Source organism: Heterocephalus glaber, unplaced genomic scaffold (genome assembly GCF_053883595.1).
Source record: "Heterocephalus glaber isolate CG9 unplaced genomic scaffold, H.glaber_assembly_v1.0 deba00000474, whole genome shotgun sequence".
Classification (NCBI taxonomy): Eukaryota; Metazoa; Chordata; class Mammalia; order Rodentia; family Bathyergidae; genus Heterocephalus; species Heterocephalus glaber.
The window spans coordinates 412,320-427,719 of NW_028258146.1; the positions used below are offsets into that span (position 1 = coordinate 412,320).

A 15,400-nucleotide genomic window follows, 5' to 3' on the forward strand; every position below is an offset into this window, starting at 1 on the left:
CTGGCTGCCATGACATGAGGAGCTTTCTTGCAGTATGCCCTTCTGCCATGCTCTTTCTTTCATGGAGCCAGCTGACCATGGACAGTAACCCTGAGCCAAAATAAACCTCTCCTCCTTTAAGTTGTGTGTCTAGAGTACTTGTCTCTGCAATGAGGAGACTAAGGCAGTCATCTTTGTCCGTTCTTAGAGCTTTAAATTTTTCTTTGTAAAAGTCTTGTGTATTCTCATTAACTACCTATAACATTATAATATCTTGTCTTTTTATCTATTTTCAAATTGGTTATTGCTGGAATAGAGAAATGTTATTGATTTTTGTAGGTTGGTTTTGTATCCAGCAACCTTGCTATGTGCTATGCTGATTTGGTTTTCCTATGTAGATGATAGTATGCTGTTAATATTGCCAATTATCTTCTTTTCTAATACATGTATCATTCTTTTCTTTTTTCTTTCTTATAACTTTGCCTGGGTCTTCCAGTGCCATAGTAATCAGAAAGACTGAAAATAAGCATTGTTACCTGCTTTCCTTTTTTGAAGTGACTGCTTCTGCAGTTTCTCCATTTAGCATACGGCTTGCCATTGTGACTTTGGTTTATAAGTTATACTATGTCAAGGAAGTTCTCTGTATTCCTATATACTAGAAACTATATACTTCAAAAACAGACATGTAGATTAATGGAATAGAATAGAAGATGAAGAAACAACCTCAGGCACATTAAATCTTTTGATCTTTGACAAAGGAGCCAAATGCATATGCTGGAGGAAAGATAGTCTCTTTGACAAGTGGTGCTGGGAAAACTGATTACACACATGCAGAAGATTGAATCTAGACCCATACCTCTCACCACACACAAAAGTAAAGTCAAAATGGGTCAAAGACATAAATATTAAAACAGAAACAATACGATGGGAGATAAAATAGATAAAACTCTTGAACATATAGGCACAAGAAGGAACTTTCTAATCAGAACCCCAGTTGTACAAGAAATATCATCAAGAATCAACAAATCGGATTATATCAAGTCAAAAAGGGGCGGGGACCGCAACGGAGCTCCAGCCCAGGTCTGTCTGCCTCTCTACTGCTCTGGGAGAAAGAGGAGGAGGGGGGAGGGAGAGGGGGAGGGGAGAAGGGGGAGGGGAGGGGAGAAGGGGGAGGGGAGGGGAGAAGGGGGAGGGGAGGGGAGGGGAGAAGGGGGAGGGGAGGGGAGGGGGGAGGAGGAGAAGGAGAAAGGCGCAGGGGTGGAAGCTGTTGCTGGAGCTGCCACAGCAAAAGTCCCCCCCCCACCCCACCCCTCTCGTCCTCTCCCAGCTGCTAGGAACGTTGGAGCCACCACCTCCTGCAGTCGGTGACCATGTGAGTTTGCTCCTCCCACAGACAAAGGGGAGGAATCAGCAGCTTGAAAATTCAGCCAAGTAATTTGGCGGGACAGGCATTTGCCTGGCAGATTTTATAGAGGAATTGGATGGCATAAGTGATTAAGGTGGTATTGAGGGTTTCTGAAACCTGAGAAAGGTAGAAACTCAACCATGATTTCTTTTTCAACTCTACAGCCTTCCCTTTCTTGAAGTCTTCATTTTTATTCTTAATAGAATATTGATATGGAAACTTTCTTCTTTTTTAAAATTTTATTGGTACATTTTAGGTGTACAATATAATGACATTCATCATTGAAAATTTGCACCTTTACATAATCTCTCTTGGTTCTTATATTCCCCCCATTCCCCTACCCTCCCTTCAACCCCTCCATCCCTCCCTATTTACAAAGACTTTGTTTCTATTTTTTCATTTTCTTATATTAACTCCATTCCCTTCTTTCCTTTCCCCTACCCCTCCCACTTCCCCTTTCCCTTTGCCCCTTTTCTTCCTATTTCACATTATCTATTATACCTTTTAGTCCTTGTTTACACTTTCAGTTTCTCATATTAGAGAAACTATTTGGTATTTACACATGTGAGTCCTATTTATGTCACTTAAGAGTATCACCTCAATGTGCATCCACTTAGCTATAAATGTCTCTAATTTCTCATTTTTTATGGCTGAATAGTAATCCATTTTATTAAAAAACCACATTTTCTTTATCCAGTCTCCAGTTGATGGGCATTTGGGCTGTTTCCAAGTTTTAGCTATTACAAACTGTGCTGCTATGAACATGGGCGCACATATATCACTGTGGTATGATTCTTTTAATTGTTTGGGGAAGATCCCCAGCAGTGGAATAGCAGGGTCAAATGGGACTTCCAGTCCTAGTCCTTTGAGGTATCTCCATACTGATTTCCACAGTGGTTGCACCAGTCTACACTCCCACCAGCAGTGGAGCAGGGTTCCTCTTTCCCTACAGCCCTGCCAGCATTTGTTATTGGTTGATTTCTTGATAGCAGCCATTCTTTCTGGAGTGAGGTGGAATCTCAGTGTTGTTTTCATTTGCATCTCTTGAATGACCAGTGATGTTGAACATTTTTTCATGTATTTATTTGCTATTTCTACTTCTTTGTCTGAGAAATGCCTGTTCATTTCAGGTGCTCATTTTTGGATTAGGTCTTTAAATTTAGGAGATCTGATTTTTTTTAAGTTCTCTATATTCTAGATAGGAGACCTCTGTCTGAGGAACAGCTGGTGAAAAATTTTTCCCACATTGTGGATTGTCTCTTCACATTGTTGGTGGTTTCTCTTGCTGTGCAGAAGCTTTTTAATAAGAAGAGATTCCACTTGTTGATTATTTGTGCTAGTTCACAGGCAACTGAGGTTTTGCTCATAAAATCTTTTCTTACACCAATGTCTTCAAGAGTTCTACCTAACCTCTGTTCCAGCCGGTTCAGCGTTTCTGTTTTAATATTTAGATCTTTAATTCATTTCAATTTTAGTCGAGTGCATGGTGAGAGATAGAGGTCTAGTTTTAGTCTTTAGCAAATTGAAACCCAATTTCTCCAGCACCATTGATTAAAGAGGCTATCTTTCCCTCAGTGAGGGTGTTTGGATCCTTTGTCAAAGATGAGGTGGCTGAGTGTGTCTGGAGGTGTTTCTGTATCTTCTAATCTATTCCACTGTTCCTCAGTTCTTTTTCTTTGCCAGTACCATGCTGTTTTTATCACAGTAGCTTTGTAGTATAGTTTCAAGGTGAGGATTGTAATACCCACTGCCATGTCTCTGTTACCTAGAATTGCTTTTGCTATTCTGGGTTTCTTCTTGTTCCAAATGAATTTTTGGATTGTTTTCTCAAGGTCTGTGAAGTATACTGCTGGGATCTCAATTGAGATTGCATTGAATCTATATAGCAGTTTTGGAAGTACGGCCATTTTCACTATGTTGATCCTTCCTACCCAGGAGCAAGGGATGTCTTTCCATTTTCTGATATCCCCTTCAATCTCTTTTTTCAAAGTGCTACAGTTTTCAGAGAAGAGGTCTTTGATTTCTTTCATTAGGTTGATTCCTAAGTCTTTCAGTTTTTTGGATGCTATTTTGAAAGTAATTGTTTGCTCTATTTCTCTCTCAGTGAGTCTGTTGTTCATGTAGAAGAAAGCTATTGATTTTTGTGTGTTGACGTTGTATACAGCTACTTTACTGAATTTGGTTATTATGTCTAGAAGACTTTTGGTGGAGTTCTTGGGGTCTTCTATATAGAGTATCACGTCATCTGCAAATAATGGCAATTTGTCTTCTTCATTTCCTATTTTTATCCTTTTATTTCTTTCTCTTGTCTAATTGCTGTGGCTAATGTTTCCAAAATTATATTGAACAGGAGTGGTGATAATAGACATCCTTGTCTTGTTTCTGATTTTAGTGTGAAGGATTTCAGTTTTTGACCATTTAGTATGATATTGGCTGTTGGATTTTCATAGATGGCTTTTATCAGATTGAGGTAGAGATCGTCTAGTCTGATTTTTTGTAGGGTTTTTATCATAAATGCATGTTGGATTTTGTCAAGTGCTGTTTCTGCATCTACTGAGATGGTCATATGGTTTTTGTCCTTGGCTCCATTTATTGATTTGTGAATATTGGACCATCTCTGAATCCCTGGGATGAATCCCACTTGGTCAGGGTGTATGATCTTCTTTATGATCATGTGTATTCTATTTGCCAGTGTCTTATTAAGGAGTTTTGCATCTAGGTTCATTAGTGAGATTGGCCTATAGTTGTCTTTTTCGGTTTGGTCTTTCTCTGCTTTGGGGATCAAGGTGATGGTTGCTTCCAGGAATGAATTCTGGAGTATTGCTTTCCTCTCAATTTCACTGAAGGGTTTAAACAGTAGTGGCAGCAGTTCCTCTCTAAATGTCTTGTAGAATTCGGCAGTGAAGCCACGAGGACCGGTCTTTTCTTAGTTGCTAAGTTTTAAATTACATTTTCAATTTCATTGATTGATACTGGATTGTTTAGCATTTTTAGGTCTTCTTGTTCAACTTTGGTAATTCATACATATCTAGGAATCTGTCAATTTCTTCCGTGTTTTCCATCTTATTGGAGTATAGGTTCTCAAAGTAGGTGTTGATGATCCTTTGGATTTCTGCTGGGTCTGTTGTAATTTCATCCTTTTCATTCCTAATTGCATGGATTTGGGCCTTTTCTTTCCTTTTTCTGATAAGGTTGGCTATGGGTTTGTCAATTTTGTTTATTCTTTTGAAGAATCAACTCTTGGCTTCATTGATTTTTTTTGTATCATTCTCTTAGTCTTCATTGCATTGTTTTCTGCTCTGATCTTTATAATTTCCTCCCTTGTATGAGCTTTGGGTTTGTCCTGTTCTTCTTTTTCCAGAAGATTGAGGTTCTGTATCAGGTTGTTTAATTAGGCTCACTCTGTTTTCCTAATATGAGTATTCACTGCTATCAATTTCCCTCACAGGACAGCTTTCATTGTATCCCATAGATTCTGATATGTTGTATTATCATTGTCATTTAATTGTAGAAACTTCTGGTTTCTTCTTTAATTTCCTCTGTGACCCATTGGTTATTCAGAAATGTGTTGTTCAATTTACATGTTTATGAAATTCTTGCAGTTTCTTTTGCTATTGATCTCCAATTTCATCACAATATGGTCTGATAATATACAGGGAATATCTTCAATTCCTTTGCACTTACTTAAACATGTTGTATGCGTGAGTATGTGGTTCATTTTCGAAAATGACCCATGTGCAGCTGAAAAGAATGTGTATTCTGATTTTGTGGGGTGGAACACTCTGTAAACATCTGCTAAGTTCACTTATTCAAGAGTTTGATTGAGTTATAGTATTTTGTTCTTTACTTTTTGTCTAGTTGATCTACTTGTGACAGTGGAGTATTGAAGTCCCCCACTACTATTGTATTAGTGCCTATTTGATTTTTCATGTCCATTAGTATTTGTTTTATATAGTTGGGTGCACTAGTGTTTGGTGCATATATGTTTATGATTGTCATCTCTTCCTCTGGGATTGTTCCCTTTACATGGATGTAGTGTCTTTTTTTGTCTCTCTTAATCAGTGTTGGTTTGGAATCCATTTGATCTGCAAATAGGATAGCTAGTCCTGCTTTTTTTCGGGATCCTGTCACATGAAGTATTGTTTTCCACCCTTTAACTTTCAGTCTATGAGTTTCTTTTTGAATTAAGTGTGTTTCTTGTATGCAGCATATTGTTGGGTCTTGCTTCTTGACCCATTCTGCCAGTCTATTTCTTTTTATTGGTGATTTGAGGCCATTAACATTGATGGTTATAACTGATATGTACTGACTTATCCTTATCATGACTTTTTCTTTTTGTTGGATTCTCCCCCTTTACATTTAATTTCTTGTCATGCCTGATGGATTCACTCTGCTTGGTTTCCTGGGGTTGTGATCCTTGTTGTTTTTTCCTAGGATATTGTCTGAAATTTTTCGAGTGCTGGTTTGGTATTCATGATGTTCCTCGGGTGCTCTTTGTCATGAAAGTATCTTATTTCTCCATCAATTTTGAAAGATAGTTTTGCAGGGTACATCAATCTGGGTTGGAGGCTGTTTTCCTTTAGGGCTTGAAATATGTCACTCCAACCTCTTCTTGCTTTGATGGTTTGTGTTGAGAAGTCTGCTGTAATTCTGATGGGCTTTCTTTTGCATGTGATTTGTGTCTTTTCTCTAACTGCTTGCAGAATTTTATTCTTCTGTTGGGTTTGTGGAATTTTGACTATTATATGCCTATGTGTAGATTTTTTTGATCGAGGCTAGTTGGAGTCCTACGCCTCACTTATCTGTCAAATTCTTTTCCCCTGCTTGGGAAGTTTTCTGCCATCACTTCTGTGAACAGTTCTTTTATGTCATCTGCACTCTCTCCTGTTTCTTCATTGACTCCAATCAGTCTTATGTTATTCTTCTTTGCATCATCTAGCAGCTTCTGGATTGATGTGTTGTGGTCCCTTACTATTTCAAAGAAATTTTTCTTTTCCTGATCACTACTTGCAATCATATCTTCTATATCTGAAATTCTGTCCTCACATTGGTTCATTCTGATGTGTAAACTTTCAATGGAGTTTGCAATCTCCAGGAAATCTGTTTTCATCTGTTTTATGGATTTCATTTGTTTCCTATGTTGGGATTCTCATGTTCCTCAGCTCCTCTATTTTTTTTTATCTGTGTCCTCTCTAGATTTATTAATCATGTCTTGCACTATGGGAACAATCTCTGCTGATATCTGAGAAATTATTTCTGATTTCATTTTTTCCAGATCCTCTTTCATTGCCAGTTCAGGGAGTCCAGGTTGTTGAGTATCAGACTGTTCCATCTTGTTTGCCTTTGGGGTTGCTTTAGGTGATCTGGAAGTCTTGTTTTGAGACTTGTTTACATGACTTCTCATTTCAAGGGGTGGGGAAGGGATGTGTGCTCCTTCTGCCTGCCCAGCTCACCTCCTCTGCCCTGGGGTCAGTGGTATGGCGGCCTGGAAGGTTCACTTCCTCTGTGTTGGGGGCACCTCTGCTCCTCTGTGCTGGAGGTTACGCTATGTTGACCCAGAAGGCCCATCTCCTTTGTGCTGTGGGCTGTTCTGCTCCTTGGCGCTGGTGGCAGTGGTTGAAGTCTTCATTTTTACCTTAGTCTCAGACCGTTATACTTAAGCATGAACATTGACAACAAACTGGAAGGATTGTTTCTTAAATGTGACAGCATAGATGGAATGCCGTCTCCCTGGGCAATGGTTGTAATGGGTGGAGTGTCTTACCAGTCTACTGTTTCTGGAGAGCTGCAGGAGTCAGTACTTCAAGACCAAAGTCTGCCTCACCTGGAGATCTTCACTTCAGATGAAATGTTAGAAGAGAGTGAAATGAGACAGCAGGACTTGATATCACATGATGAACTCATGGTCCATGAGGAGATGGTGAAAAAAGATGAAGAACAGATTGAAACACATGAAAGACTTCCTGAAGGACTCCAGTATGCACTTAATGTCCGTATGAGTGTAAAGCAGGAAATTACTTTGACTGATGTATCTCAGCAGGTGATGAGAGACAAAAAACAAATCAGAGAGCCAGTAGACTTACAGAAAAAGAAGAAGTGGAAATAATGTTCTCCTGCAAAAATCCTTACAATAAATGAGGATGGATCACTTGGTTTGAAAGCCCCTAAATCTCACATTTGTGAGCACGGCAATGCTGCCTTTAGAACGAACTATCAGTTACGGAGACATGTCTTCATTCATACAGGTGAAAAACCATTTCAATGTAGTCAATGTGACATGTGTTTTATACAGAAGAACCCGCTACAGAGACATGAGAAGATTCACACTGGTGAAAAACCATTTCACTGTGATGAATGTGGTATGAGATTCATATGAAAGTATCATATGGAAAGGCATAATAGAACTCATAGTGGAGAAAAACCTTACCAGTGTGAATACTGTTTACAGTATTTTTCCAGAATAGATCGTGTATTGAAACATAAATGTATGCACCATGAAAACCATGACAAAAATATTAAAGAGATGTGCCATCAAAGGTGGCCTTCTGACATCTGAGGAAGATTCTGGCTTTTCTACATCACCAAAAGATTACTCACTGCCAAAAAAGAAAAGGCAGAAAGCTGAAAAGAAATCATCTGAAATCTACAAAGAGAGTTCTTTGGACAAGTCTGACCTGAAAAAACACAAAAATGATTACTTGCCTCTTTATTCTTCGAGTACTAAAGTAAAAGATGAGTATATGGTAGCAGAATATGCTGTTGAAATGCCACATTCTTCAGTTCGAGGATCTCATCTAGAAGATGCATCAGGAGAAATACACCCACCGAAGTTGGTTCTCAAAAAAATTAATAGTAAGAGAAGTCTGAAACAGCCACTGAAGCAAAATCAAACCATTTCACCCTTACCTATATATGAAAAGAGCAAAGTTTCAAAGTATGCATTTGAGCTTGTGGATAAACAAGCTTTACTCGACTCAAAAGGCAATGCTGACATTGATCAAGCTGATAACTTGCAAGAGGGGCCCAGTAAACCTGTACACAGTAGTACTAATTACAATGATGCCATGCAGTTTCTGAAGAAGAAGAGGTATCTTCAAGCAGCAAGTAACAACAGCAGAGAGTATGCACTGAATGTGGGTACATAGCTTCCCAGCCTTCTGTAACACAAGCAGTTGTGGCAAGTGTTATTGATGAAAGCAGCACAGTATCCATACTAGATTCACAGCCACTGAATTTGGAGATTAAGAGTAATCACGACAAAAATGTTATTCCAGATGAGGTACTGCAGACTCTGTTGGATCATTATTCTCATAAAGCTAGTGGACAGCACGAGATTTCCTTCAGTGTTGCAGACACTGAAGTGACATCTAGCATATCAATAAATTCTTCAGAAGTACCCGAGGTCAACCCATCAGGTAATGTTGGATCAAGCTCCCAAGCATCCTCGTCAGATAAAGTCAACATGTTACAAGAACACTCTAAGTTTCTGCAACAAGCTTTGGACAGAACTAACCAAAACAATGCCTATTTGAATAGCCTGAGCCTTAACCTTGTGACTGATAACCAGACCCTTCCAAATCAGCCAGCGTTCTCTTCCATAGACAAACAAGTCTATGCAGCCATGCCTCTCAATAGCTTTCAATCAGGAATGAATTCTCCACCTAGTACAACTCCAGATAAGTCCCACTTTGGACTAATAGTTGGTGATTCACAGCCCTCATTTCCCTTTTCAGGTGGTGCGACAAACCATGCTTCTGCCACATCCACACAGGACTTCATGGATCAAGTGACTTCTCAGAAGAAAGCTGAGGCTCAGCCTGTCCACCAAGCTTACCAAATGAGCTCGTTTGAACAGCCCTTCTGTGCTCCATATCATGGATCTAGAGCTGGAATAGCTACTCAGTTTAGCACTGCCAAAGGACAAGTGAACCTGCGGGACCAGGGATAAGTGCTGAATTTTCAGAATTTCCCTTGGTGAATGTAAATGATAACAGATCTGGGATGATATCTTTACCAGATGCCTCAACTGGCTAGACTTTTGGCTAAAAAAAAAAAGTGTAAATAATACTGGCACTTTAGAACAGATTAATCAAGAGTGGGGTTACTCTGTGTAAAATGGAGTGCTATACAGATTTAAGAGCAATGCATTCTAACAAGTTAAGCTGATACGAATAGCAAGATAATCCAGTAACTGCATTTTGTTTGGTTAGTCAGCATTCTTTGAACTGCCTTACATGTTGTCACCTTTCTAGAAGCAATGCATTACTTGTTTTAGATCAGAAACTTGCTATTCCACCTACACAAGTTAAAAAGGAAAAAAGAAAAGACTTTCCCACAATCGTTTCCTAACTGATAACATTGTACATTCTTATGAGATTAGTAATCGTGTGAAACTTACTCATACTGTTTCTAAGTTTTTCAGCATAATCATTGCACTTTAGCAGGGAATCTGATTATACTTTACAGAGTGAATTTAAAAGTTTAAATGTCAAGAGATTATGGCTTAAATTAGTTTGTCCTATAGGGGGAAAAAGAAACCAAGAAACCACTTTCTAAAAAGAATGATATGCCATATACCCTTGATTTTCATCTTGTATTATATTGACATGTGTTGTTTTGAAGAAAAAAGGGTAATAAAAATCTGATAGTCTAAGACTCCACTATTTAAAAGCCTAATTACTTTTAAAATATGCATACTTTCAAAACTTTTACCAAAATACACAACTGTCAAAGCAGTCTCTGCAAAAGTATGTGTATTGGTGTCAGTTTCTTTGTACAGGTGTACCTAGATTTTTTAAAATGATTTTTCATGTGCAAGTACAAGGTTTTGAAGTTTCAGTAAAAAATATTCTATAGATTACATTCCCAAGAACAGAATGCTTACACAAAATGTATATTCCACATTTTAAAGCTTAATTGTATTTTACTTTTACATATACACTTCAGTTAATATAGAACACTTAGAATCTATGTGGTAGTTTTGACTTCTCAAAGTTAAAAAATTTAGATTTTTAGGTTTGATATGGTTGTGTCATAATCATCTCATAATTGACAATTTTAATTTTTGGCAACAAAAAGAAATTGAAGTATCTTTGAAACTGTAAAAAAAAAAGTTAAAAAGCTTCTTCACAGCAAAGAAAACAACCAACACAGTGAAAAAGAGCCTACAGAATGGGAAAAAATTTTTGCTAGCCACTCATCTGACATAGGACTAATGCCTAGAATTTATAAAGAACTCAAAATAAAGATCCCCCCAAATAAAAGATCTAATCAAAAAATGGGCAACTAACATGAATAGTCACTTTTCAGAAAATGCAAATTAAAGTAATATTGAATTTCTATCTTACTCCAGAAAGAATGGCTATCATAAAAAACATCAAACAATAACAAGTGCTGGCAAGACTTCTGAGAAAAAGGCATCCTTTGCATTGCTGATGAAATGTAAACTGGCAGTATGAAGATTCCTAAAAATACTAAAACTAGAAGTTCCATTCCCCCCTGCTATTCCCCTTCTAGAAATCTTCCCAAAAGAGTAAAAGACATCATACCACAATGATGCATGCATACCCACTTTTACAGTAGCACAATTCATCATAGCCAAATCTTGGAAGTAGCCTATATATCCATCAATAGATAAATGGATAAAGAAAATGCAGTATTTATACACGATGGCGTACTAATCTTCTAGAAAGAAGAATAAATTTGAATCATTTGTAGGAAAATAGATGCATCTTAAGATCATAATGTTAAAGTGAAATAAAGCAGACACACAAACTTTGATATTGCATGGTTTCTCTTATATGAGAAAACCAAAGTATAAATAATTAAGAAAAACCCCAAAAGATAGGTAATGGGAAACAGGGAGATAAATCTTTTGCAAATGTGATGAGAATGTAGAAATGAAGGGGGAGGGAAAGGAAGGGAAGAGAAATACAAAGAATTAAGATATATTAAGTAGATGTACTTAACTCCTTAAGATGAATATAAACATTATGTGCTCTAAACATGTACTAAGAAAAAAAATAAACATAAAAAACAAAAAGTTTATAAAATACCTTTCCCTTCTTACATTAAAGAAACCAACTTGGACATGTTGCCTGCCATATCATGAGAAACAGAAATTCAAAACATGCTTTTTTTCAGACCACTGGAACTTTGGTAAATGCACTGTGGTTGCATCATAGGCTCTGAATAGCTAGGAAGGAATTAGTAAGGCTGCAGGAGCTTGGGAATTTTAGAAGAAAAAGCTCACCATATTCTACCTCTCCCCAGTTTTTATTAGTTATACGTTATGTGGCAATTCTCAAATAACCCTAGTAGGTAAGTACCATTGTTATTTCCAATTTACAGATGAAGAAACTGAGGCACAGAATGATACAGTAACTTAGTCAAGATCACACAGCCAGTAAGTGATGGACCTGTGATTGAGGCTCAGGCAGCTGACACCAGGGTCCTTTATTGTAACATTATACTTTGTCCTGTCACAAAAGCAGTAGAGCAATCTGGCTGAAATGGAAGTCAATGATAGTTGAGAGACCTCTGGTCAGTTTTTTTTATCAAAAACCCAGCATGATTCATACTTGTTCTCATGTATCTTTTAGATAGGTTTTAAATGTACATAAAACATTTTGGAACTAAACAACAGTGGTAAATTAGTCTGTTGCTCTTGTTTGAAGATCAGGTCTACTGCTGAATCAGTGTTATGGATTCTAGGCCCTGTGTTCATTCCAGGGACCCTCCCACCTACAACTAGTAACAGTTATCAAGCATCTTGTATGTGTCAGCCACTGTTTTATTGTTACATGCACTGTAACTTCCGCAAAATTATACTAAATAGTGTTGCAACTCAGATTCAAATCAAGGTCTTTGATTTTCAGCTTACCCATGAAACTCTACAGCCTTCCAACTACCTATAGATCTAAAGGAATTCTGTATAGTATCATCCCTTGGGGCCTTAGAAAATCTCAAACATTTTTTGGGCTTGATTCCTACAGATGCTGGGATCTTAAAAGTGGGGCTTGCATACGAATCTTCTATGGCCACCAGGGGACAGTCACTTGCATGGATTTATATAAAAAATGCTTGTATCTGGAGGAAGAGATGCCCAGGTGAAAGGTGAGAAAGAACTGCCTTAAATTTGTACTTAGGGTTCACCTTGTATAAATAGAACCCGAGGCTCCATTCTCTAATTCCAGTGCTGCTTTCCACTCCTGTGAACTTGAGCATGTTTCTGAACTCTGTGGCTCAGTTTTCTCATTTTTATAGTGGTGAATAATAATACTACTTACCTCATAAAGATGATGAAATGTATGTTCAGCTCTTTGAATGGTTCCTTACTTATTGATAGTGCTTTGCAAATCTCAGCTATGGTTATAATTTTGTTTTGGGCTCTTTGTTCTCTTGTCTGAGGACAAAGGTACCATGGGGGCTGATGAAGCAGACTTTAAAGTTTTCATCCCTGAATTTGCAGTTCCCACTTTAGCCTCTTTCTTCTATCTCTGTTCTCACACACTCATCCCCTTTCATCATCACCCAACACCACAGTATGCTAGGGCAGGTGCTCTAAGTCTGTGTAGAAGCAGCATTAAGTCCGCTCCTACCTAGCTGTGGCACCATCTCCATAAAACCCAAAATTCAGATGTAGAAATATTTAAAAATGTGAGGACAATTTTCTTATCTTTTTTAATATTTAGGTATGGGTCAGGGAGACAGTATCTGGGAGGGATGATGACACTAAACATATGTCATGATTTTCATGAAATCTGCTCAATGGCAAGCATTTTCAAGGCCTGAAGAGTAGATTTATTGGGACTAAGTATCTAGTACTTTGGACCAAGGCTTATTTTCAGGGTCAGAGCCAAGGTCCTGTGCATTGCCTCTCCTGGTCATGGAGCTCTGTAGTGCAGGTATGTGGTGCAGCCTGGCCAGGTGAAGATCCCTTGGGGTCTGACTCAATGGGCTCAGCTAGTTTTGGCTTTTGTAATGGGGAGCAGAATTCTACTGTAACCTTCCCACACCTCCTTCTTTCTTCCTTTCCCTCTCTTTGCCCCCTTCAGAATGGGATGTAGAGACAGGGAAGTGCCTGAAGACCTTTAAACACAAAGACCCCATCTTGGCCACCAGGATCAATGACACCTACATTGTGAGCAGCTGTGAGCGAGGGACAGTCAAAGTGTGGCACATTGCCACGGCTCAGCTAGTGAAAGTAAGCGGGCAGTAGGCTGGCCGTGAGGGTTTGGGCTTCCTCTTAAAGGAGACGTGGTTCCCCCGAGTAGCTGCCCAGACTATCCTGGAGTAATTGGGTCACAGGCACGATAAGGATGGTCCTGAAGCACCAAAGGGAAAGGTTCCTATGGGGGACATTCTGAGCTGGTACAGGGTCAGGAGCTCTCCTGCCCACATTGTGACTCACATTGCCATAAGGCTGGTGGAGGAAGGCTGCTTCTGTAAGTAACTCTACAAGCTTTCTTCTGTAACAAAACCACTCCTTCAGGACGATACGTGGGCCTCAGGGCCTTTTAATAGCAACAAGGGTAAAATTCCCCTTTCCCCCAGAGTATTTTACCCTGACTCTGGCATGAACTAAGGGGATGAACAAAACTCTTTGTCCCTCCTTACTCTTTTAGTAAGGTGAAAACATTAGGGGATGAGCAAATAATATTTTTCCTCCTTACTCTCTCAGGAGGAGAGAACACTGGCTGTCTTGAAAGTGACTGGAAGTTTTTTTCTATTGCTATAATAAAATGCGCAACACTTGGCAATTTATGAAGAATAGAAGTTTATGTGGCTCACCAGGCATGGTTGTGCACACCTATAATCCCAGCAGTTGCGAGGTTGAGGCAGGAGGATCACTACTAGTTCAAGATCAGCCTAGGCTACCTAGTGAGTTCAAGGCCAGTTTGAACTACATACTGAGACCCTGTCTCACAAAACAAAACAAAAAGCTGATCTGACTCATTCTGGAGGCTGAGATATATAAAAAAGCATGGTGTTGGCATCTGCTTGTCATCCTGTTGAAGGTCTTCCTGCTAGGTCATGTCATGGTGCAGGGCCTCACTTCGGGAGACAGAGCAATCATGTCAGAGAAAGCTCTCTTCTATAGCAAAGCCACTCCCATAGCAATCCATTAATCTATAAATAAAGTCATTCATCAAGGCAGAGCTTTGTGGTGCAATCACTTCCTAAAGGCTCCACCACACTTGCAAATACACAAACTTTTGAGATTAAGTTTCCAACACATGAGTTCCAAAGGACACACCCAAACCATAGCAAATGTTCAGAGATTGTGTTCTTCCTGGATTTGGACCTGGATTTGGCCTTGGTGGGTCATAGTTTGATATTATTTGTGCCAAGAATACAGGTTTACAGAGAAAAGTGGCTGACTTGGTTTGTGGGACTTTCCTCACCAATCTTGTTTTTGTGATTGAACCTCATTTGCAGGGACAGGTATGTCCCCATGCTCCCTGGATCCTCAAAAAGAGCTGAGGATGGAACACCCTACCCTTTGCTTTCTGACAGCAGAGGAGAGAGATTTTTTGGCCCTTTCTGGTGCTCTCGAAAGATTTGGCCTCCCCCAGGAACAGGCCCACTGGACTAAAGGCCTTCCCTGGTCATGTTCCTCCTTAGCTGAGGAAAGAACTGTACAGAAAGGGAGGGACAGACTCTTCTGGCCTTTTTAGAGCAGAAATAAAATCAGCTCAGGGACATTCCGAGTAAGTGGTAGTCATGGATGGGTGGAGTGTGGCTTTGGGATCCATCTAAAGAAACCTCTGCCTTTGGCCCTTGGAGTAGTCACAGAGTTGGGCCGGGTGGCGGAGGTGGGGGGGGGGCGGTGCTTAAAACTGTGACATACTTTCTTGCAGAATCTCATGGGACATGAAGGAGCTGTGAAATGCCTGTTTTGTGACCAGTGGCATCTTCTCTCAGGAAGTGCTGATGGCCTGGTCATGGCCTGGAGCATGGTGGGAAAGTATGAGTGATGCCTGATGGCCTTCAAGCATCCAAAGTAGGCTCTGG

General features: G+C 39.3%; 1 protein-coding gene and 1 pseudogene across 1 annotated transcript in view; both read left to right on the top strand.

The window, feature by feature from the left end:
* Window positions 1–15,400, top strand: part of Fbxw10b (F-box and WD repeat domain containing 10B) — a 41,983-nt gene that overhangs the window by 15,955 nt on the left and 10,628 nt on the right. The window contains 4 exon segments of the mRNA XM_021249008.2: window positions 12,379–12,461; window positions 12,464–12,499; window positions 13,441–13,589; window positions 15,247–15,389. Coding sequence (XP_021104667.2) covers window positions 12,379–12,461; window positions 12,464–12,499; window positions 13,441–13,589; window positions 15,247–15,389 — 411 coding nt within the window.
* Window positions 1,301–12,361, top strand: LOC147829720 (zinc finger protein 148 pseudogene; annotated as a pseudogene).